Source organism: Manacus vitellinus, unplaced genomic scaffold (assembly GCF_001715985.3).
Source record: "Manacus vitellinus isolate BGI_N305 unplaced genomic scaffold, ASM171598v3 scaffold_3_pilon, whole genome shotgun sequence".
NCBI lineage: Eukaryota > Metazoa > Chordata > Aves > Passeriformes > Pipridae > Manacus > Manacus vitellinus.
This window is the reverse complement of record NW_021940535.1, coordinates 34,280,428-34,299,218: the sequence shown is the minus strand read 5'-3', so window position 1 is coordinate 34,299,218 and position 18,791 is coordinate 34,280,428. Positions and strand designations below refer to the sequence as shown.

General features: G+C 36.5%; 1 protein-coding gene across 3 annotated transcripts; it reads left to right on the top strand.

Annotated features, from left to right (window-relative positions):
• The first annotated feature begins 37 nt into the window (after nt 1–37).
• DBF4 (DBF4 zinc finger) lies at nt 38–14,844 on the top strand. Of its 3 annotated transcripts, none has more exons than XM_018075849.2 (12): nt 38–184; nt 1,334–1,509; nt 3,423–3,617; nt 4,788–4,838; nt 5,379–5,448; nt 5,586–5,662; nt 7,147–7,177; nt 7,447–7,492; nt 9,230–9,361; nt 11,916–12,030; nt 12,355–12,479; nt 13,650–14,844. In XM_018075849.2, exons 1-12 carry the CDS (start codon nt 139–141, stop codon nt 14,713–14,715), a joined length of 2,130 nt encoding a protein of 709 aa, XP_017931338.1. In that variant the 5' UTR covers nt 38–138; the 3' UTR covers nt 14,716–14,844. The 3 variants fall into 3 exon arrangements, with proteins under 3 accessions (XP_017931338.1, XP_017931337.1, XP_017931336.1); XM_018075848.2 differs by having other exon boundaries at nt 1,331–1,509; nt 7,450–7,492; XM_018075847.2 differs by having other exon boundaries at nt 1,331–1,509.
• The last annotated feature ends 3,947 nt before the right edge of the window (nt 14,845–18,791 follow it).

Here is an 18,791-nt window from a genome sequence, read left to right as displayed (position 1 = left end):
CCCGGCCGTTGGCGGCGGCGGCGGCGGGCTCCGGGCCTGGCGGAGGCGGGAAGGGCGGTGAGGGGGGTCCGGGCAGCCCGCGCTGACTCGCAGGTGGCGACGGCCGCGGGGCAGGGGAGGATGTGACTCAGCGGGAAGATGAAGCCGAGCGCTGCCGAGGCCGCTGACAAAGCAGCTCGTCCCCGTAAGCGGCGGGGTCTGGGGGCGGCCGGGGGGGTCTCAGGCCTCTCCCAGCGCCAGCAGGGTCCGTTCAGCCGCGGCCTGGGGCCGGGACGGCCTTCCCGCCTTCGGCTTTGTCGTGGTTTGGGGAGTTAAACGGAAAAGCGTGGCGCTGACTCGTTCTCTTTTACAAGATAATCGTGGGGCAGGGAGGCCGTGGGGTGTCTGGGAAATGGCCGGGCCGCTGCCGTGCTAGCCGCCCCTCCGGGCGGGTCTTTGCTGGTGTCGGGGGATGAGAGGCTCCCTGGGCCCGCGGTGCGAGAGCGCGGCCGCTTTGCGGGAGAGGCTTCTCATTGTTATTGCAGGCCTGCTGAGCCGCTCCGAACTTCTGATCATCCCCGGGAAGTTTAAAATGCGTGCTCCAGTGTTAATAGTGTTTAATGTGTTAATTTTTGAACTGCCCTGGTCATCTACAGAATTTCACTTGCACGCCTGCGTATAGTCCGTTTTTTCCTTTTGTATTCTGGATCACTTACACCAGCTTATGCCTCCCCATTTTCCTGTTTCTCTAGGTGTTTTTGTCTTCTAGGTTCTACGAAGCTGACTGCTGTTCCTGCCCCACTTAGTGTGTTCATAAGCAAAGAATCTTGCAGCACGAGTGCTGGTTTTGCTCCCTCTTCTATCTGAGAGTGTTTCAGGGACAGAGAGAATACTTTACAGAGGGACTTTTTGTGTCCAGAAGAGGCCTGCTCACTTCCTTTAGCAGCCCTCATTGTCTTGGTAGCAAATACTTGCCAAACTGGTGAGGAAATTGATAGTATTGTATGGCAACTGAAATTAAAAGTTCATTATAGGATAATATTTTAAGGAGAAACTTTTAAGGGCCATATGAGGTATTTTTATTAATGTTTGGGTTTTGACATGTTTAACATAATAGCTGTTTTTTAAAAGTCCTGTTAAAGTCCAGGCTGGATAGGGCTTTAAGCAACTGGTCTCATGGAAGGTGTCCCTGTCTATGGTGGGGGATTGAAACTAGATGATCTCTAAGGTCCCTTCCAGTCCAAGCCCCGTTGTATGATTCTGTGGAAGCTTGCCATGTCTATTGCCATAACTTAGCAGTTTTCCTAAAAAAAAAAACCAACTTCTGTTTAAATTGCCTTTTTTTTTCCAGCAGATGGAATACAAGCAAAACCAGAAAAGATAAGATCTTCTCTCAAGAATGTGAAAAAAGATATAGGAAAACCAGAGAAACTTAAATATAAGCCACTAACCGGGAAGGTGTTTTACCTCGATATCCCATCAAATGTGATCTCTGAAAAATTAGGAAAGGACCTCAAAGAGCTGGGAGGGGTAAGTTTATAATAGAGACCTGTATGAATCTAGAAGGAAATCTGCACATGTGGAATGTTTCTTTCATGTTCTTTATGTTATTTGTACTTTATAAGTAATGTTTGGTGTTATTTTTACTTTATCTGTCAGGGGATTTTATTTTTCTATGTTTGTCTTAATGTTTAATACAAACAATGATCTTATCATTAAATTATTTAGTGTTTTTTTGAGAGAAGCTGCTTCACTGATTGTAACAAAAGTGTTTATTAATAAGGTTTGTATTCAATTGATAATTCACTTGGCTTAAAATTTTATCCGAGTTTATTAAGTTTCATTGTTTGAGGTGATTTTTTTTCTGCTGCTTCTGACTACATTGACATTTTTACATGTTACAACTAATGTTGTTCAACTGAACCTGAAAGAAATTAAAGGAAGAGTTTTGCATATGCTTACTGTAAGTCAGTAACTTCACCGAGTACTTTTTGCACAGGGTATGTTAATGAGTATTTTTGAATACTCTCATTTAAATAATAAATTTTATAAGCATCTTACTAATTTTTTTTCCTAATTCTCTCTTCTGTATGGAAGAAACTTCGATACAAGCAAGTACAGGATATGATAGTAACACAAGCAGTTGCTTGGTTCACTTTAAAGTTGAATATTTGAATTGATGTAGAGAAAACTTGGCCGTTAGAGAATTCAACACCCTTTAAGCACAGAGGCAGAAGGGATCTGCTTAAATTGCTAGCTATTTTGAATGCTGCTTTAGCAATACTTCTTTGACCTCAGAGGAACACTGAGCAGCTTTATGAAATTGATGCTTGTAAATCAAGGTGCTGTCTGAAATCACAGGAGCAGTAAGGAATAGCAATAACATGGTTTCAAATTAAATGCATCATTTTATGTTTACGTCAAATAAGCGCACCCTGTCTTTTGTCTTTCTGAAAGAGAATTTTAGGAGTTCACATGTGAAAAGTAAGGTTACAAATCACAGACTGGAAAGGAAGTTTTTCTGGCTTATTCTGAGGAGTAAATGCCTCAGTCTGAGGTGGTCTAACACCCTCAAGATCAATTACCACATGTTTTGTTGTTACTTGTGTGGAGTGCACTCAGAAGTGCCTCTCAGTATCCTGTTTCTGTAAAAGGTGCGTAGAGCAGCATTGAAGGGCACAGTTTCAAGCTTGCTGCCTGTGTGATTTGTGCTTTCCAAGCTGATGACTTGAAGAGAGGAAAATACATTAAGCTACATAAGCTGACAAGAAATAACAAGGCAAATAGCTGATCATCACACAGTAGTTAGCAATGAAAGACTGAAGGAGCAAAATGGAAGAGAACAAGCATAGGGTAACTGCATATTTATATTGCTGAGTATGAGAATATGAATCTACTAAAGACTTTACCTTTTTGAGAAGTGTCATGAATACTATAGGTGTGAAACATGGTAACTCTCCTGAAATTTTAATTTCTCTGCTGGTTCTGAACTCAGTAAATTTATAGCTTCTTGCAGACTAAAATACATTTGCATGCACTTGCCTTTAAGTTTAACTGAACATTTCTGTGTAATTTCTGTTACATAAAATTATGTAGACAGTGGTTTTCCTTGAATTATTCTGTTATTCCTCAATACAGTGTTTGAATTTTTTTATTTGGAACGTATTACAACTAGATAGTCCAAAAATGATAGTAACTAAAACATTGCAAGGCTCTTTTGATAAAGATTACAAAATTAAGAAACCGAACTTATAATTTGTGACTGGTAAGATGCTAGTGCAACTCAATTTTTACATTTAGAAAATATCTTCTTTTTAATTCAATGTTTTTGTACTTAGTTATTCTAGAAGTTTTATCACTTTTCTTTTAAGTATGCAATGTAAAATTTGAGGTACTGATCCTATGTCCTGAAATGGTTACTTGTTTTATATCTCTATATTTAGAGGGTGGAGAGTTTCCTTAGTAAGGATATCAACTATCTGGTGACTAATAAAAAGGAGGCAAAATTTGCACGAACTCTTGGCCAGATTTCTCCTGTTCCTAGCCCAGAATCTGCATGTATTGGAGGAAGTGGTTCACCTCATCCTAGCAACCGAAAAGATCAACGTGATGGAAGTTCATTTAAGTTGGTAGATACAGTAAGTTTCTTAGTAATAATATTGCAAATTGGGTACAACCCATGGGATATGGTCTTAGAATTTTCCTTCTCTTTAATTTCCTAAAGATGGCAGCAGTTCTTTGAGTGAATAAGGGGTTTTCTTTCAAATATACTTTTCAAGTTATTCAGGCTAACTTGTTAAATTTAGCTAACTCAAACTAATTCAGCAGAGTTTCAGAAACTAATTTTAAAAAGGAACCTTTTTTGCAAATAAGCAGAGTACACTAAAGTCCATTCTAAGGTAGTATGTCTGACTTACTGTATTGACATTATTATCTTTGACAGCTGGATCAATGTGGATAGACACGTGATGGCATCCAGAGATTCCTCTCTCTTTAGAAACACAGCCTAATAAAGTCTGACTGATGTGTTGTTAATGCAGATATCAACAGAAACACTCTTTGATAGTAGTTCAAAGAAATAATTAAAATTGAACATTATGACTACTAAGCTTCTTTGAGCTCTTTCTTAGAGGATCATGTTAATTGCATGTAAATTGTTAATTTAATATCTGAATTTATGCAGGTTTATGTGATGTTTCTTACATGGGCAAGTCTTATGTCCTTCAAAATACAGTTGGAAGTAATTAGCTGTACTATGTATGTGGTACTTATTAAAAAACATGACTGTGAGTCAGTCTGGAGGCTAGTCTTTGCATTGCATAGGTGGGATTGCCTTATTTTGTAAATAACCTGGATAGGCAAAGGCAGCTCATTAGGAATAAGCGGCATAAAGTACTAAAGGAGGAGCGCTGGTGATAGAAAACAAGGTGATAAGACAGAGGCTATGATTATATTTATGACTTAATTTGCACAAGCCCCAGCTGATAAAACCTCATCATCCCACCATTTGGTGTGTGTCACTGGCTGCTTATTCCCAGCATCTGTGTTGTTCCAGCACTAACACTGCTTCAGCCACGCAGTGTTCTGTTTTGGCTGAAAATGATTACTAGTTGGGTTTTTTAGTTGTTTGGTGTTTTGGGGTTTTTTTCCCTTAAACTGTATCAACTGTAACCCTGTGAGGAAGATGCACATTACTGAAAAGTTATCAGTACAGTAAACAAAAGGAGACTCTCATCACTAACCTGTATTTGTTAACAGCAATGTAAATTGTCTCACCTTGCTACAAATGTGTTTCTGTTTTAATGTAGGTGCGTATGAGCAGAGGAAAATCCTTGGTTGAAAAAGCAATCAAAGAACAGGTATATGAAGTAATCAATGAATTCGTGCTTCAGAAACTTTGGGTTTGCTTTTCTAGAAAACAAGCCATAGTAAGAGTGGTCATAGAGAGAAGTCAGTCTTGGAATGCTCAGGCAGAAGTTGAGGGATTGTCCTAAATAATCTGTCAAATCACGATTTCCGGATGCTTCCTGAAGAATTAAAAGTCTGTGGAGTCTTATGACGAGTGTTAAAATTTGTCAAGATTGCTAGTCTAACTAGCATTTGAGAGGTGCTCATGAAGTTAAGGAAAACGTATCAATTCACTGTGTTCAAATCTTACTATAAAATGTGACAACAGAGAACAGTTTTGGCTTTCTGAAAGTAAATATATTCTTTTGATGGTAAATTGCTGTAACAGAGATGGCAAAGTCAGTTGAGAAGAGCAGTAGTCTTTTGGCAAGAAGCAAAGCATCTGCATTTTAATCTCAACTTTCATATTACATGTTGCAATATATTTGTAATTATTTTAAATAATCTACTATTTATTGCTTTAGATTATTAATATAATTTATTGTTTGCAGGATTTAATCCCTTCTGGTAGTATACTGTCCAATGCTTTGAGTTGGGGAGTGAAGATACTTCATATTGATGGTAAATATTTTTGTTAGATGAAGCCTGACTTGAATTTATAACACTCATGTAATTATTCTTTTGTTGAATTCAAAATATTAAAAATTGCAATTACATTAGACATACAAAAAACTGAGTATAGTTCTTCTTTTTACCAGATGTTAAGAATTGTATTGAACAAAAGAAAAGGGAACTCTATCTAATCAAAAGAGCAGACAGTTCTTTTAAAGATGTGGTAAGTGTCTCTTTACTATTTGTGAAAATGCCATTTGTTTCATTAACTGAGAACTGGTGTTTCATTAACTGAGAAAACACCAAAATACTAAATACTGCTTGCTATGAAGCTTGCATATTTTATTTTAATGAAATCTTGCTCATGTTCAGTTTTTCACAGACCAGTATGTTTTCTGAATTGATTTAAAAACCATCTTTGAAAAATATGAAGTATTAGCTATATATTTCAGAGTTATTAAAACATGACTTCCATAGTAGCATTGATTCCATAATGTGTAGTCCTTTGCTCTTGCAAAGGATATCTAAGAATCAGAAGTGCTGAGCTGTCTGAAGTTTCCATTCTACATGCCTCAAAAGTAATAAATAATAAAAAAATTATTGATGTAAATAGCCATTAAGTTGCCTTTTGTAACTTTCCCTGTGGCACAGTGATTAGAAACCCTTTACTTTTAATGAGCTATTCTAAAAATCATAGAATGTTTCCTGGAGAAGCTGTTGCTATAAGGAATCTGCAGCTTTTCCTTTGTAAAGAACTAGCAGAAAGCATCCTCAAGCTATTCTGCCAATGAAGTGCATTTTGCATGTGAATGTCCTGATTTCTCAGGTTTTTAGTGTATGATATAATGAGACATTAAAACTTGGAGCTGCTCTGTAATTTAAATTAAACACCTGAAGTTGTCCAAATGTCTATTCCATGCGTGGGGCTCTGATAAGGAAATGGAACGAAAGTACCTAGTGAGTGTTATGTTGTTTTGGAATGCAATATTGGCTAATCCTCTGCCAAATCATCAGTGTGTCCACGGATAGCTAGATGGGATTTATTTACAAGTAATATAAAATGAGTTTGTACCTTTACCAGAATCAATTACAACTAGCCATTGATGCTTGAATATAGAAATTACTTTTTTTCTAAAGACAAAATATTCTGTTTAATTTTAATCTTCGTTGCTAAAAACAAAGACTCAACCTGTGTAAATCTATTCAAATGAAAAGAATTGTTTTAATTGGAGAATGTTGCTATATGCAGGTTTTGGTGGCATTTTACAGCTTACATTTGCAGGTTGCAATTAATTAGGATTTATAAAGTGTTGTAAAAATGTTGTCTCTATTTAAGAATCAACTTGCAACTGTGGCAAGGTATTTTCAGGGAGGAAAGAGTTAATGTATAAATTTACCTTTCTAGGTTTCTTTGTTTAGTTTTGGTTTTAGGAAAAATAAATTGAAACATCTGAAGGAGAACACTGATTTTGTTGGGGTTTTGGGTTTTTTTTTGGATGTAGAAATAAATATTTCTTTTGGAAACATGTTACCATATTTCTGAATTACTAATAAGCTTAGTTTCCTGCAGAATGCATCATGAGTGTGTATGAAGTCATGATTAACACAGGGAGACCCTCATAACTTAAATTACCTACAGCTAGATCTTTAAGTGAAGTGCAGAATAATACTCACACGGATTTTATACCTTCTCTCTTTTTTCAATAGGGAAAGCATGTTACTGCTCAAAAGTCAAAAAGTAAGTATTTCAATTATTGTAGAAGTTTCTGGTTTGCCTTGTTTTCTGAATGCTTAAAAATGTACTGCAGTTCTCATGTGGTCGTGTCATGCTATATTCCAATTTATAAGTCCAAGAAAAATATGTAGAAAAACTTTGTGAAAATCAAGAGTGTCAAAACGTGTACATAATGAATTCTAAAATAAAGTCTGCTAATTTATTCAACTACTGCAGTAACTTGCTGAATGAAGAAAAGTATTTCTCTTGATTTCGTTTTCTCTCCCCTTGAGCAGGTAGACTGAAAAATCCATTTATCAGGGTGGAAGATACAAGTCGGTAAGTGTTCTCTTCATGCATTCAATAATGTGGTTCTCAAACTGAGTAATTCAGAATTGCTTGATCAAGTGTATCCTTATATCTCAATTTCCTTCAACTTCCTGACTTTAGATGCCACGTATACTGTCCTCTTATAACAAAATACAAATGTGTTCAGCTACCAAGTAAGATTGAGCAGTAGTAGTATGGTAGGGAATATTTGCAATAGGTAATGGAAGTGGAAAGTTAATAGGTAGCTCCAGTTTTTTTATCGTGACGGTGGGTTCTTTGGGCTACTTTCTGCCAAAAGCCATATGAATGAAAGGGAAACCTGGAAGCTTTGAACCTTTACATCTTTTCTTAGATCTAAATCCTGTAGCCCAAAAGGCAAATAAAACTTAGTATACTGAATTCCAGTCCTATTGTCCCAACTCAATAACATTCATCTCCTGCTAAGACCCTTTGGATGAAAGGAGAGGGAAGTTGTTACAGTTAAAATCATTCCTTAAAGTTAGCTTTAACTTCTTGTTCAATCATTTCTTTTTAAAAGTAAAAATCCCAAGCTATTAATCTGATTTCATTATCCACAGTAGCATGAAATCTGATACTTTCAGCCTTGAAAATTTTCACTTCTTTCTGGTCTCAATCAAACCTGGCTGTGTAAGAAAATGCCTGTTTGCCAGAAGTTGACAGAACAATGAATTGTGAAAAAGGTGCAGTTCTGCACAGCATTTTTTTCACCCTTGAGTTCCTAACTAACTTCTGCTTTATGATACTGTTTATAAGTGCTGAATTCTTTGACCTGATGTCTTTGACACTTCCCTGAATTAAAAAAAAAATCTAAACATGGTTATACACTGAGTTGGTGTAATAGGTATGAGGGACACGAGGATAGTGGAATGAATTGGACCAACACAGTTGTAAGTACAAGAAATTGGTATATAAATATATGTGAGTTTAACTTCAGAATGTAATGAGTACTAAACACCTGAAGCACTTTTAAATATTTATATGACATGTTTTTAAATGTTTATGCAACATAAGTAACAGTTCAGAAGCAGAACAAGATGCTTAGCTATCCCTGTTGTGTTTTCCAGACTTGCTCTTTAGTTTTGCCTGGGTAGCCTATAATAGTAATGTGGGGGAAAAAAAATCAGACTGAACTCTGGCATCAGCATTTCAGTTGCATGATTCAGTGTGTGAATTTCAGCATGCCCTATTTTAAACATTCTTAATATATTTAGAGCATTGCTGTGGTAGCTAGTTCTAATATCTCTCTAAGTACAATAGTGTGCAGGAAAACTATCTTTCTGGAAAATGAAAAGGTCAGTTTTTATATTTTGAATGGTGAATTGATCAATTTTTATTTTTTTTTTTAAGAAGGAAATGGTAAAATGAAACTAAGTAAAAATTAATGCATTGGATGTTAGGAGCTGCTGTAGCTACTTCTCAGGAGCACAAATGCACTGTTGTCCAAATTGTTTTTAGGTTTATTGGCTACCCAACTCACAACAATTAATAGGCACAAAAGTCATATACCAGGGAATGTGTAAGACAGCTGTGGAAACTGAAAGAAAGTAGCAAGTTTATAGGAACGGATGAATTACTTATTTTAGGATATTGATCTGCTTAGCATCCTGTGTGTGTCATATGTAAAAGACAAACACTTTTTCAAGATTTTTGACCCGATGTAATTTGTGCTATGAACATCTTTTTCCATTTCTGATGGTTCTGATGCACTTGGTTTGTCTAATGCAGCCAGTACCGACCGTTTTATCTGCAACTACCCAGTTTTCCATTTCTGAACTACTGTGTTCCAAAGCCATATAGTCCATTTGAAGTGGATAAGAAGTATCCTTCTGGTCAAAAGCAAACTCACTCTAAGCAAAGGTTTGTTGAAAACTTTTTATTGAGGTGTGGGTAGAGGAGAGGGCTGTTCTCTAAATTATTTTGTAAGTAATTGTGTTCTAAAATAATTGCTCATCTAATTTTGTGTTCCATTTAATACTGCTAACCATGTCTCAACTGATGTATTTACTGCACTGTTGGTGTCTGTCTGTCTACTCTTTATCCTGTCTTTAGTCCTTTTTTGGACATACAGATACATACATCCAAAAATGCGGCCTTCTCTTTTCACTGTGGGTCAGCATAAGATATTTTTTCCCTTTCTGCCACTGGTTTCCTCTTTGTCCTCATCTTGGATGCCATTCAGTAAGTATTTCAGAGGAAGTGGATTTCTTGAGACTTTTGTGTTTGTCCACATAGTGCTAAAGTAGGCAGTTAAATTTTTTTAAAGCAGTGATACTCAATCATAGTGCATAATCATTGTTGATAAAGAGTGCATATTATTGATAATTTATAGAATTAGACTGCTGATACTACTTCAACTCTTTAGAGATTAAAAGTGGATGCTAGCTGCCCAGTAGAATTGCAGTTGCTCTTAAAGCAAGTGTTTATATGATACATTTTGGCATTCAGGCTCTACTTGAGCACTACAGATGCAGTTAAAACTTCTGGCAAATAAGTTTTATGATTTGAAACTACTTAAGTGTCTTAATTACCTGTTTTTTTGTGTATCAAACTATTGTTTTGAGTTTCTTCTACCTACCACATTTTGTTCACTTCTAAAATTGATTCATGTGAGAAACTGAAGATATTTAGGTGAAAGGTAGCTTTGCTATATGTGGAACTTTCTGTATTTAGTAACTTTCTGCTTTTCTGTCCTTGGGGCTGAAGACTTAGGTGTGATACATGTTTTTTCTTTATAAAATGGCTTCTCCACAGTTTCTGTCCAGTCTTCACCATTGTTATAGCCCTAGAGGTTTTCAGCTTATGTTGCCATGATGTTGGTTTTCTGGTTTTGTTTTTGGTTTTGTTTTTTTTTTTTAATTACAATGAATTTAGCAGTATGAAAAGCAAAAAACATATATTGCAAGGGTTACTGCTGTATTAATAAGGCAGTTTCTGACTGTGTCTCTTCCAAGGGGATTAGAAAGGCCCATTCTTTTCAAAGCGTTAGAAAAACCCAAAAAGGCAGTTTCTCCTTATATGAATTAAGGAATATGATGTATTAAAAGTGTCAGGAGTTATATTTGAATGAATATTCCTAATTAATCTTTCAAGTGGGCACAACCAAAGAGATATTTAGGTGGGAGATTGTTTCAGCAGGTAGATGTGAGGAATGCCAGCTTCGGGAGAGAGCAAGGGGAATGCTTGCTTGTTTCATCTGGGAGGAAAGCTTGTTGAAGCAAAATTATCAGTTCTACTTCTGCATTGGGTGAGACCTGCAGATATTATTCAGTCTTTAGATGATGTATTCTGTTGCTTATGTCCTGCTTTGCTGGTTCTCTGTGATTTTTACTGTTTTCAAGAGGGAAGATGTGAAGGCTGGTATAACAATAAAAGCACAGAGTGGAGCCTGTCCTGGGGAACCCAAGAAGTGCTGGGGCAGGTGTTAGACCAGTTTAGACTGGTGAATTGAATGCAGTTGTTGAAAGCAGTGTACCCTTAATGTGCAGAGCAGCACATTGCTATGCTTTATAAGCTAGAGATTGTTCAAGACAGGTTTTTTGATGTAAACTCCTGAGCTTACAGCTATGCAGATACTTGGTAAAGTCTGTCAGGATGATTTTTGGCTAGGCAGGGAGATGGCACTATTCCTTTAAAGTAAAAGGGAAGCAGAGATTGATGACTTTGCTATACTGCTGGTATATCAACTTTAGGTAGGTTAATAGTGAAATGCAGCAAACAGTAACTCTCCCCAGATGAGGACTCTGAAGGTCATGGAGCAGTTATTGAAAACCTCTTCATGTTTTAATCTCCAGGAAAAACTTGAGGTTCATTTTCTCACATTCTCACTTAGCCTTTACCTAGAAAAACAGGACAAAATGGCATTTGATCAGCATATTCAAAATCTATCTATAACCAACAAATATGACTGTTACTGTTCCCAAGGAATAAGAGGTCATCTCTTAGGCCAGGTGATTTTGCTGTGTGTTTTCTAGGCATCAAAAATACTGACAATGGATGTTAAAAGCCTTTTTCTTTTTTTTTTCCCTAGTTTTGCTTTTACCAGCTATGCACAGAGATTTCAATATGTTCTTTGATCTTTCAAGGAGATTTTTTATTTGTTTAGCAATTTTCAATTGTTTATTCTGAGTCAGTGGTCATAGTATGGACGTACAAACCTGTATGTTTTATGCTTACATACAGTTCCACTGGGTCTGCCTGTCTTGCTGGTTTTGTGGTTTGTTTGTTTTGAAATTTATACATAATTTTTCTTTGTTTTTCCTAAGCGTTGACTAACACAATGTAAATAGCTTAAGGGGAAATAAAGGTTTGTTTTGGTTTGGGTTTTTTTTAAGTGAATAAGAATGAGCATATTGTGAGTGGAAAGTTGAGAGGTCAGTTCCATATTTGAGACTTATTAATATTCTCTTAACAGAAACAAAATAAATAGTGACAAGGACTGTGGAATGCCTGCTCAGCTTCCTCAGAAGGACAAAAAAAAGAGAGGATATTGTGAATGTTGTGGGAAGAAATATGAAGATCTGCAAACAGTATGTGAAATGTCAAGTATATCCTTTGATAGAGTCACATCTCTAAAGTGTGGTATCGACAGAGGTGTCTAACTATTTTTTATTTTAAAATGTTTTTCTAATATATCTCCTGAAAAGCAGCCTGTAGGTATTTTTTTTCCCCTTGTAGGTTTTAATTCTCGTTTGCTGCTTCTGTGTATGATAGCTGAAGGCACTACTAGTTCATGTCTTAGAGATACTGGTAATAAATTAATGAGATTTACTTGCTGCTCCATATCATACTGATGACTTGTATATTCATATCTGTAGTATTAGATTTGTTTCATGTTTTTTCTTTAATTGCAGCATCTTGAAAGTGAACGGCACCAAAATTTTGCACGAAGTACACAATATAAAGTTGTCGATGATATAATCTCAAAGTTAGTTTATGAGTTTGTTGCATACAAAGATGATACAACAAAAATAAGAAGGTGAGTTATACATTCTGACTTTTAAAGAGTCTGTGAGTCAAGACATTGAACATAAAGATACTTAATTCTGAAGTTCTGGATCTGAATAGAACAGAGTAAATTCATGTTTTTCAGTCTGAAATAAGTCACGGAAATTTGCAATGCAGTTGTACCTGACAAATCAGTTCTATAATGCAGAAATTAGGGAAAAAAAGAAAATCAGAAGTGGAAATGGCATCACAGAAAGATGAGACTGAAAGGAATTGTCAGAAGTAGTCCTACCTATCTTTCAGCTTATGTAAAGCAAAACCTATTGTACCTAAATATTGCTGACAGAATGACAGTGATATCTGGACATCTTGCTCTGAATGCTTGCTGTCATTCTTAGTAGCCTAAGAACAGCAAATGTTATTCTCCTCAGTCAATCTGATCCCCTTACCTGTGGAAAAACTTCCTATCTATATTCTATGCCTCCTAACTTCTTTGCTGGACAAAGAAAGCAAATTGTCCTTTGTAGCTCAAGAGCTTGAATGGGTGAGAAAGGCTTGTTTCTTACCTTGGACTGTAGGTATCAGTGTCTTTGTTACTTGAAACAGTAATACAGTTCAAGGTTGCTCTGATTTTTCGCAAATGAGTTAGGAGATAAGAAATAACATTCTCATTTATTTATTAAAAAAAGACAAGTATTGAAGAAATAAAGATATTCTTAGTGAAATCAAGAGAAATGCAAATAGAGTCAAACAACTGATAGCCTAATGAAGGCAAGCCTTTATTTCTTTTGTGATTTCAAAATACTCAAAGTGGTTAGACTTGAAATCCTTTCAAGAAAATCAAGTGATAGTTTTATGTGTATATATCATAGAATATTTGTGAGTATTTATAGTAATTGCATTATATTAATTAACTTCTGTTCTTAGTACCTCTGTGAATTGAGGTTTACTGAAATACTAGACTTTTGTGTATTTTTAAAACAATTTTATGTGCCATAGGAATCAGTAAGAAAACATCAAATTCAAATATAAGGCACTCTGTTTCTGTAGAAATAGTGTGTTGCTACCCTAAATATATCTTTCTCTCAAAAGTAAAAACTGCTTTGTCAGTTCAGTTGCTTTTCTAGAATCAGTTGCATATGGAGTTGTGATACATGGGGTTTTCTATGTTTGTTAATATATTTAAACAATTTCATTGTAGGACAAAATGTAGCACAGGATGTTTTTCTCCTATTATTGGAAAGATAACTAGACCAGATGAGCTGCAGGAACGATTGAAAAAGCAATGCATCTCTTTGAAAACTTACTCCTGGAAGGATACGGCAATGCAGGTGCTCAAGCTGGATTGCCAGCCTGCAGAAGCACAACCAAATTCTGTGCCCGCACCTCCCCCTATTTCTGCACCTGGCTATTCACTTCTTTATTGTCACCCATCACAACCTTCAGAACTAAAAAGTAAGTTCAGAATTAATGATGAAAATATTAAAACTGGTTGCTCCTGGGCTGCAAACTTGAGAGAGACTGTTGAATCATCAAATACCTTACAACCGCCCCTTCAGAAAGACAACAAAGCATACACAGAGAACTTGTCTCGAGCTTACGAGCCATTCAGCAAGGAAATACTGGAACCAGAGGCAAATAGGAAGAATTTACAGTGTTTTCAGGAAGGCATGTGTACTTTAGGTTCTCATACTCAAGTTAGAGACTTTAGTGAAAAAGACAAAAACCTAACACAGCCAAAACGAAAATTAAATAATGCAGTGGTTCTACCAGCAAAGCATTTGAAAAAAACAGATGCCAATCCTACGTTTGTCAAGAAACGTCACAATTTATGTGATAATCATCAACAAATGCAGCACAATGTCCTTCTGGAGGCTGAGGTATCTGATACTGCTATGAATAAAGAACTTAATGTGTTGGCTGCCAGCGCTGCCTGCAGTTCACCATCCGGAAAGCTGCACAGAAAAGTGAAACCTAACTTGGGAAGGAATAAAAGAGAAACCCGGAAACAGAGCATGGAGTTAAGTATAAAGCATACAGATGGACTGTCTGTTCCTGAAGAGAAGAGAAGCACTTGTAGCTCACCACTGCAGCCCCTGTTGGAATTATTTCAGACAAGTGAAAGAAACTCAGAATTTGTAGGTTTTTCAGATTACCCTGAGAGCAAAGGTTCAACGAGCATAAATGATACATGTGAAGGGCATAACACAAAGGCTACGTGGGCGTTATTTTCCTCTTCATCCTCATCCCTGTTTCTTGGATTTTAATGCTGCTTTATTTAATGAATTTTAAATCAACTTGCAAATTTAAGATTCTATTCATGAAGACTTTAATTGCTGTAGTATATGTACAGATTATTTGGTTTTCAAGTTTTTTAATGCAAAAAGTTCTGTATATGTAAATACAAAAAATAAAACTTAAGTTTGGTTTTGGTCTTGTGGTTTTTGGTTTTTTTTTTAAAGGTACAGCTTTGTCATGGCTGGTAAAGGGCTCTGAGCCCAGATTTCGGTTAAATGAATTGCTAGGCAAAACCAGTAAGCATGATGCAACTGCATTTGGAGAGAGAATTTTATAAAATCACTGATCATGATACATTCCAAGTAACCACATTATAAATGACTGGATTGTAAATAAGGTAGCATTGTAAATAAGGTAGTGTACTACTCATGGACTACTGATGTTTTGTGGGCATTTGGTTGCTTCCCTTTCTATTTCTTCTGCTGCTGCTTTAATAGAGAACACAGTAACAAAGATGTATTACGTTCTTTGACTATTCTGACATAATTGATTTTTAAACTAAAACTAGCTGTACTGTGTATTTCAGCTAATAGGAAAGCAGGTATTTATTTTTCCATGGGGAAAAACAAGCAAACAAAAACCCACCAGGGCATCACCAATGGCCACAACAAAACAGTCAGCAGGTTTCTGATTGACTTGAATCATTTGTTTGATTTTTCTTCCAGAGCAGCCAACCTGTCAGACTAGCTTACTCAGAGGCAGAGAGAAAGGCACAAGCAAGAGTTGGGAAGACTTTATTTAATGCTTCAGATCTTTACCAGAGCTGATCTCTTTCAGAATTTTCTTATCTGTAAATCATTGGAGGGCATGAGTATGAAATTACAGGATGTAATTGCAAAGCTTTATTAATAAATGTAAGTGCCTTAAGGTCATATAAGAGATCTAAACCAGCAGAAATTACTTTCATTAATTTTTGCATAAATTACTTGTTTGCATTTTCATCTCTTGCCTGTTTAATGTTCTCAAGCTTCGTGCTCTTATGGTTAAAGTGCTTTACATATTGTGTACTGTCCTTTATGGGTGATTTTCTATGAGGGGTAGATAAAGCTTCTTGGAGTGCAGGAATGGATGAGGAAAATGACATAAAATTACTTTCCTGTAGAGAGCATATGAATTGGAAACTTAATGATGTAAGTAGCAGCTTGGGGAGTTGTTGTCACCTTAAAGGTGACATTCCTTATTTCACTGTTCATGTAATTACATGTACAGTCTGGTAAGAGCTGCTTTTGGTCTCTCCATCTTACTGGTCACTCCTGGCTTGATTTATAGTTAATTCTGATCCGGATTCACATGAAGAAAATATAGAACGTCATCAGAAAACTAAGCAAAGTTTAGTATTTTAAAAAGGACTTGATCTTGAACGTGTATGTCTGTATATTTTTTTTCCAGTAAATTACCAGTATGTGGTGTTCTTGGAATGGAACTTTAAATAGAACATTGAAGAAATTACTTTGTTCTTCATTTTGATTGACACTTTAATGTTAGAAGGATTGCTCTGATTCAATGAACGCAACATATTTTAGGAACAAGTCTTTTAGTGAGATCATGTCTTTGTTTGTTTGGGATTTTGGGAGGTTTTTGTGGGGGTTTTAGTTGTTTTTTGTGGGCTGGGAATTTTTTCTAGCTTTTGGTTTAGGCTTAAAGTAAAATGAAGAAAAACCTGCATTTTCCCCCTAACACATTACAACAATCTGTCTGTAGGTATCCTTTGCAGACATATCCTTCTTCCCATCCCTGAGACACTACTCTTAGTCAGCTTAGTGTCCTCCATCCAACTGGATTGTATATGCATGGTTATTTGTATACATAAGGATTACTGCAATAGTTGAATATCAAGGTTAGAAGAAGTTGCTGTTAGTAAATCTACTCATCAGAGAAACTGTGTATGTTTTGCATATGATTAGATGCAATATTAGAACATTAGCTCAACGGGCACTGCAAAGAGGAGTTACAAACACATTGAAATCTGGCTTTAGAATCTTAAGGGGAAAAATTCAGAGGTTTGTCATTTAAATATGAAGACTACTCGTAATGCAGAACAACATAGGAGAGTCACTTACTGGTTACAAAAAGCACTTTTAGTCATGATGCAGATTTTGTTTACTGGTCTCATTAGTGTGTGTTAAGAGTCTTTTGTATATGCTATGTTCAGTCATCACATGTCACACTAAGCCTGCTAGCTATTTCTAAAACAGATTTATTCAGCATATTCAATTATTTTAATGTATTTGTTATCTTTTAAGCTTGTTTTAAAACCAGTTTTTACAAAAACTTAAAAGTATTTGTATTACTCTCTGAAAATATAATTAAATATGGAAGGGTAGTTACTAGAACATCTGTCCGTCTCTCTGACTTCCTCCCGGAGAAAAGAATTGAGTAGTTTCAAAACACAAGGCAGTGATTCGGAGAAATGTGAAACAGTTCAGACAAAGACCACCACAAGTCCCTCTGTGGCCACTAAAATAAAGGTTTGCCATTAGAAGTGCAGTTTATCTGTAAGTACATATTTGTGAAAATTAGATATGATATAATTACAGTTTGAACTCTTTTTTCACAGGTACACGAATTTCTTCTAATGCACTTCATTTTAGAATTGTCTTGCTTTCTGTGACCAAGAAGCTGGTGTAGGTAATTTTTACATTCTATTCCAAACGAGTTGTTAATATTTTAACTGTCGTTTCCTTTTTTGTGGTGGTTAGAGAAATTTGGAACTGTATTTCCATACTCTCTGCAGCATATATTTATACGCAGTGTGGCATTCAAAATTTTAATGAAGCACCCAAATCTCGACGGATAGAAAATAAGTGAAAGCTTTAACCCTTGTGTAGAACAAACACTACTTAATTTTAAAATCTGATTGAAAAAATATCCCCTAGACTTCTAAATTATAAAAGTACTCTTATTTAAGTGATTATCTTGTGGCCCAGTGATCTTCCTTGTTTCTGTTTTATAGGTGTGCCAAGCAGGGGGATGTGAAATATTTTATGATAATCTTTAAAATGTTAAAATAGGAGGTATGTGAATGCACAAACACATGCCACTGCTGAAAGCCTGTGCAGACACTGATTTGGTACTTCAGTGTAAGGGTGAGTTGTGACTGATCTATTCAGAAGAGGGGAGAGAGCAAAGTGATTTTCAAGTAAAGACTTTTAACTTTTTCGTTACGGAAACTGTAGCCAGACAGTGCAAAGTTGGGATGGTAGTAACATCAAAAGAAATACAGATGTTGAAAGCTGCTTTTAGAAATAAAGCCTTAGAAGAAGTTGTGTGTTACTTTGATTACACCTACACCATAGTTCTGGGGTTTTGCAGTGGATGCCCAACCACTGCATATGACTTTGCTCCGCAGCAGGTGTTTGAAACAGAAATGTTGTGTCTCCTCAGGCAATTTATAATGTGGCTGAGAGGAAAGGAGTTCCTAAGTGCTGGGAATGTATGTGTGTACATGTGTGTGGTTGTACGTACAGATACTCCTGTAGATATATGGTGATAGTGGGGACTACTCAACATGTGAGGAAGTTCTGCAGTAATTTCCGAGTTTCACACACTCAGGTAAATCCTGTGCTCAGCAGCAGGATCTCTGAGCAGTAATCTCTCACCCGACATCCAACTACAGAACACTTGACACAAAGCAATAGGTAGGTGACTGAAAAGCCAGCTTTCCCCTTTGGAGTTGCAGGGCAGGTGTTTATAACCTGAGAAGCACCATGCATCTTAACATCTGTCCTGTCCTTCAGTGAGGTGATTGAATCCCTGTTCCGCCTCAAGCTTGCAACAGAGGAATACGCTTCAGTTATCTTTTCATGCTGTCATTGGTCTGTGTCACCTTCTGGCCTATATGAGTGCACGATGTTTGACTCCTTAGGTGCACCTGTGGGTGTGTGTGCATCTTCATCCTGCACTCTGGAGAGCCTCAGCTCTGAAGCACTCAGGTAGTGTACCTGGTGATGGTGTCTGTGAAGCTCTTGTGGTAGTCTCTGAGTGCAGGAATGATGAAAAAATGGTAGCTGCTCTAACTGATGTAGTTACAGTGGGGTATGTGGAC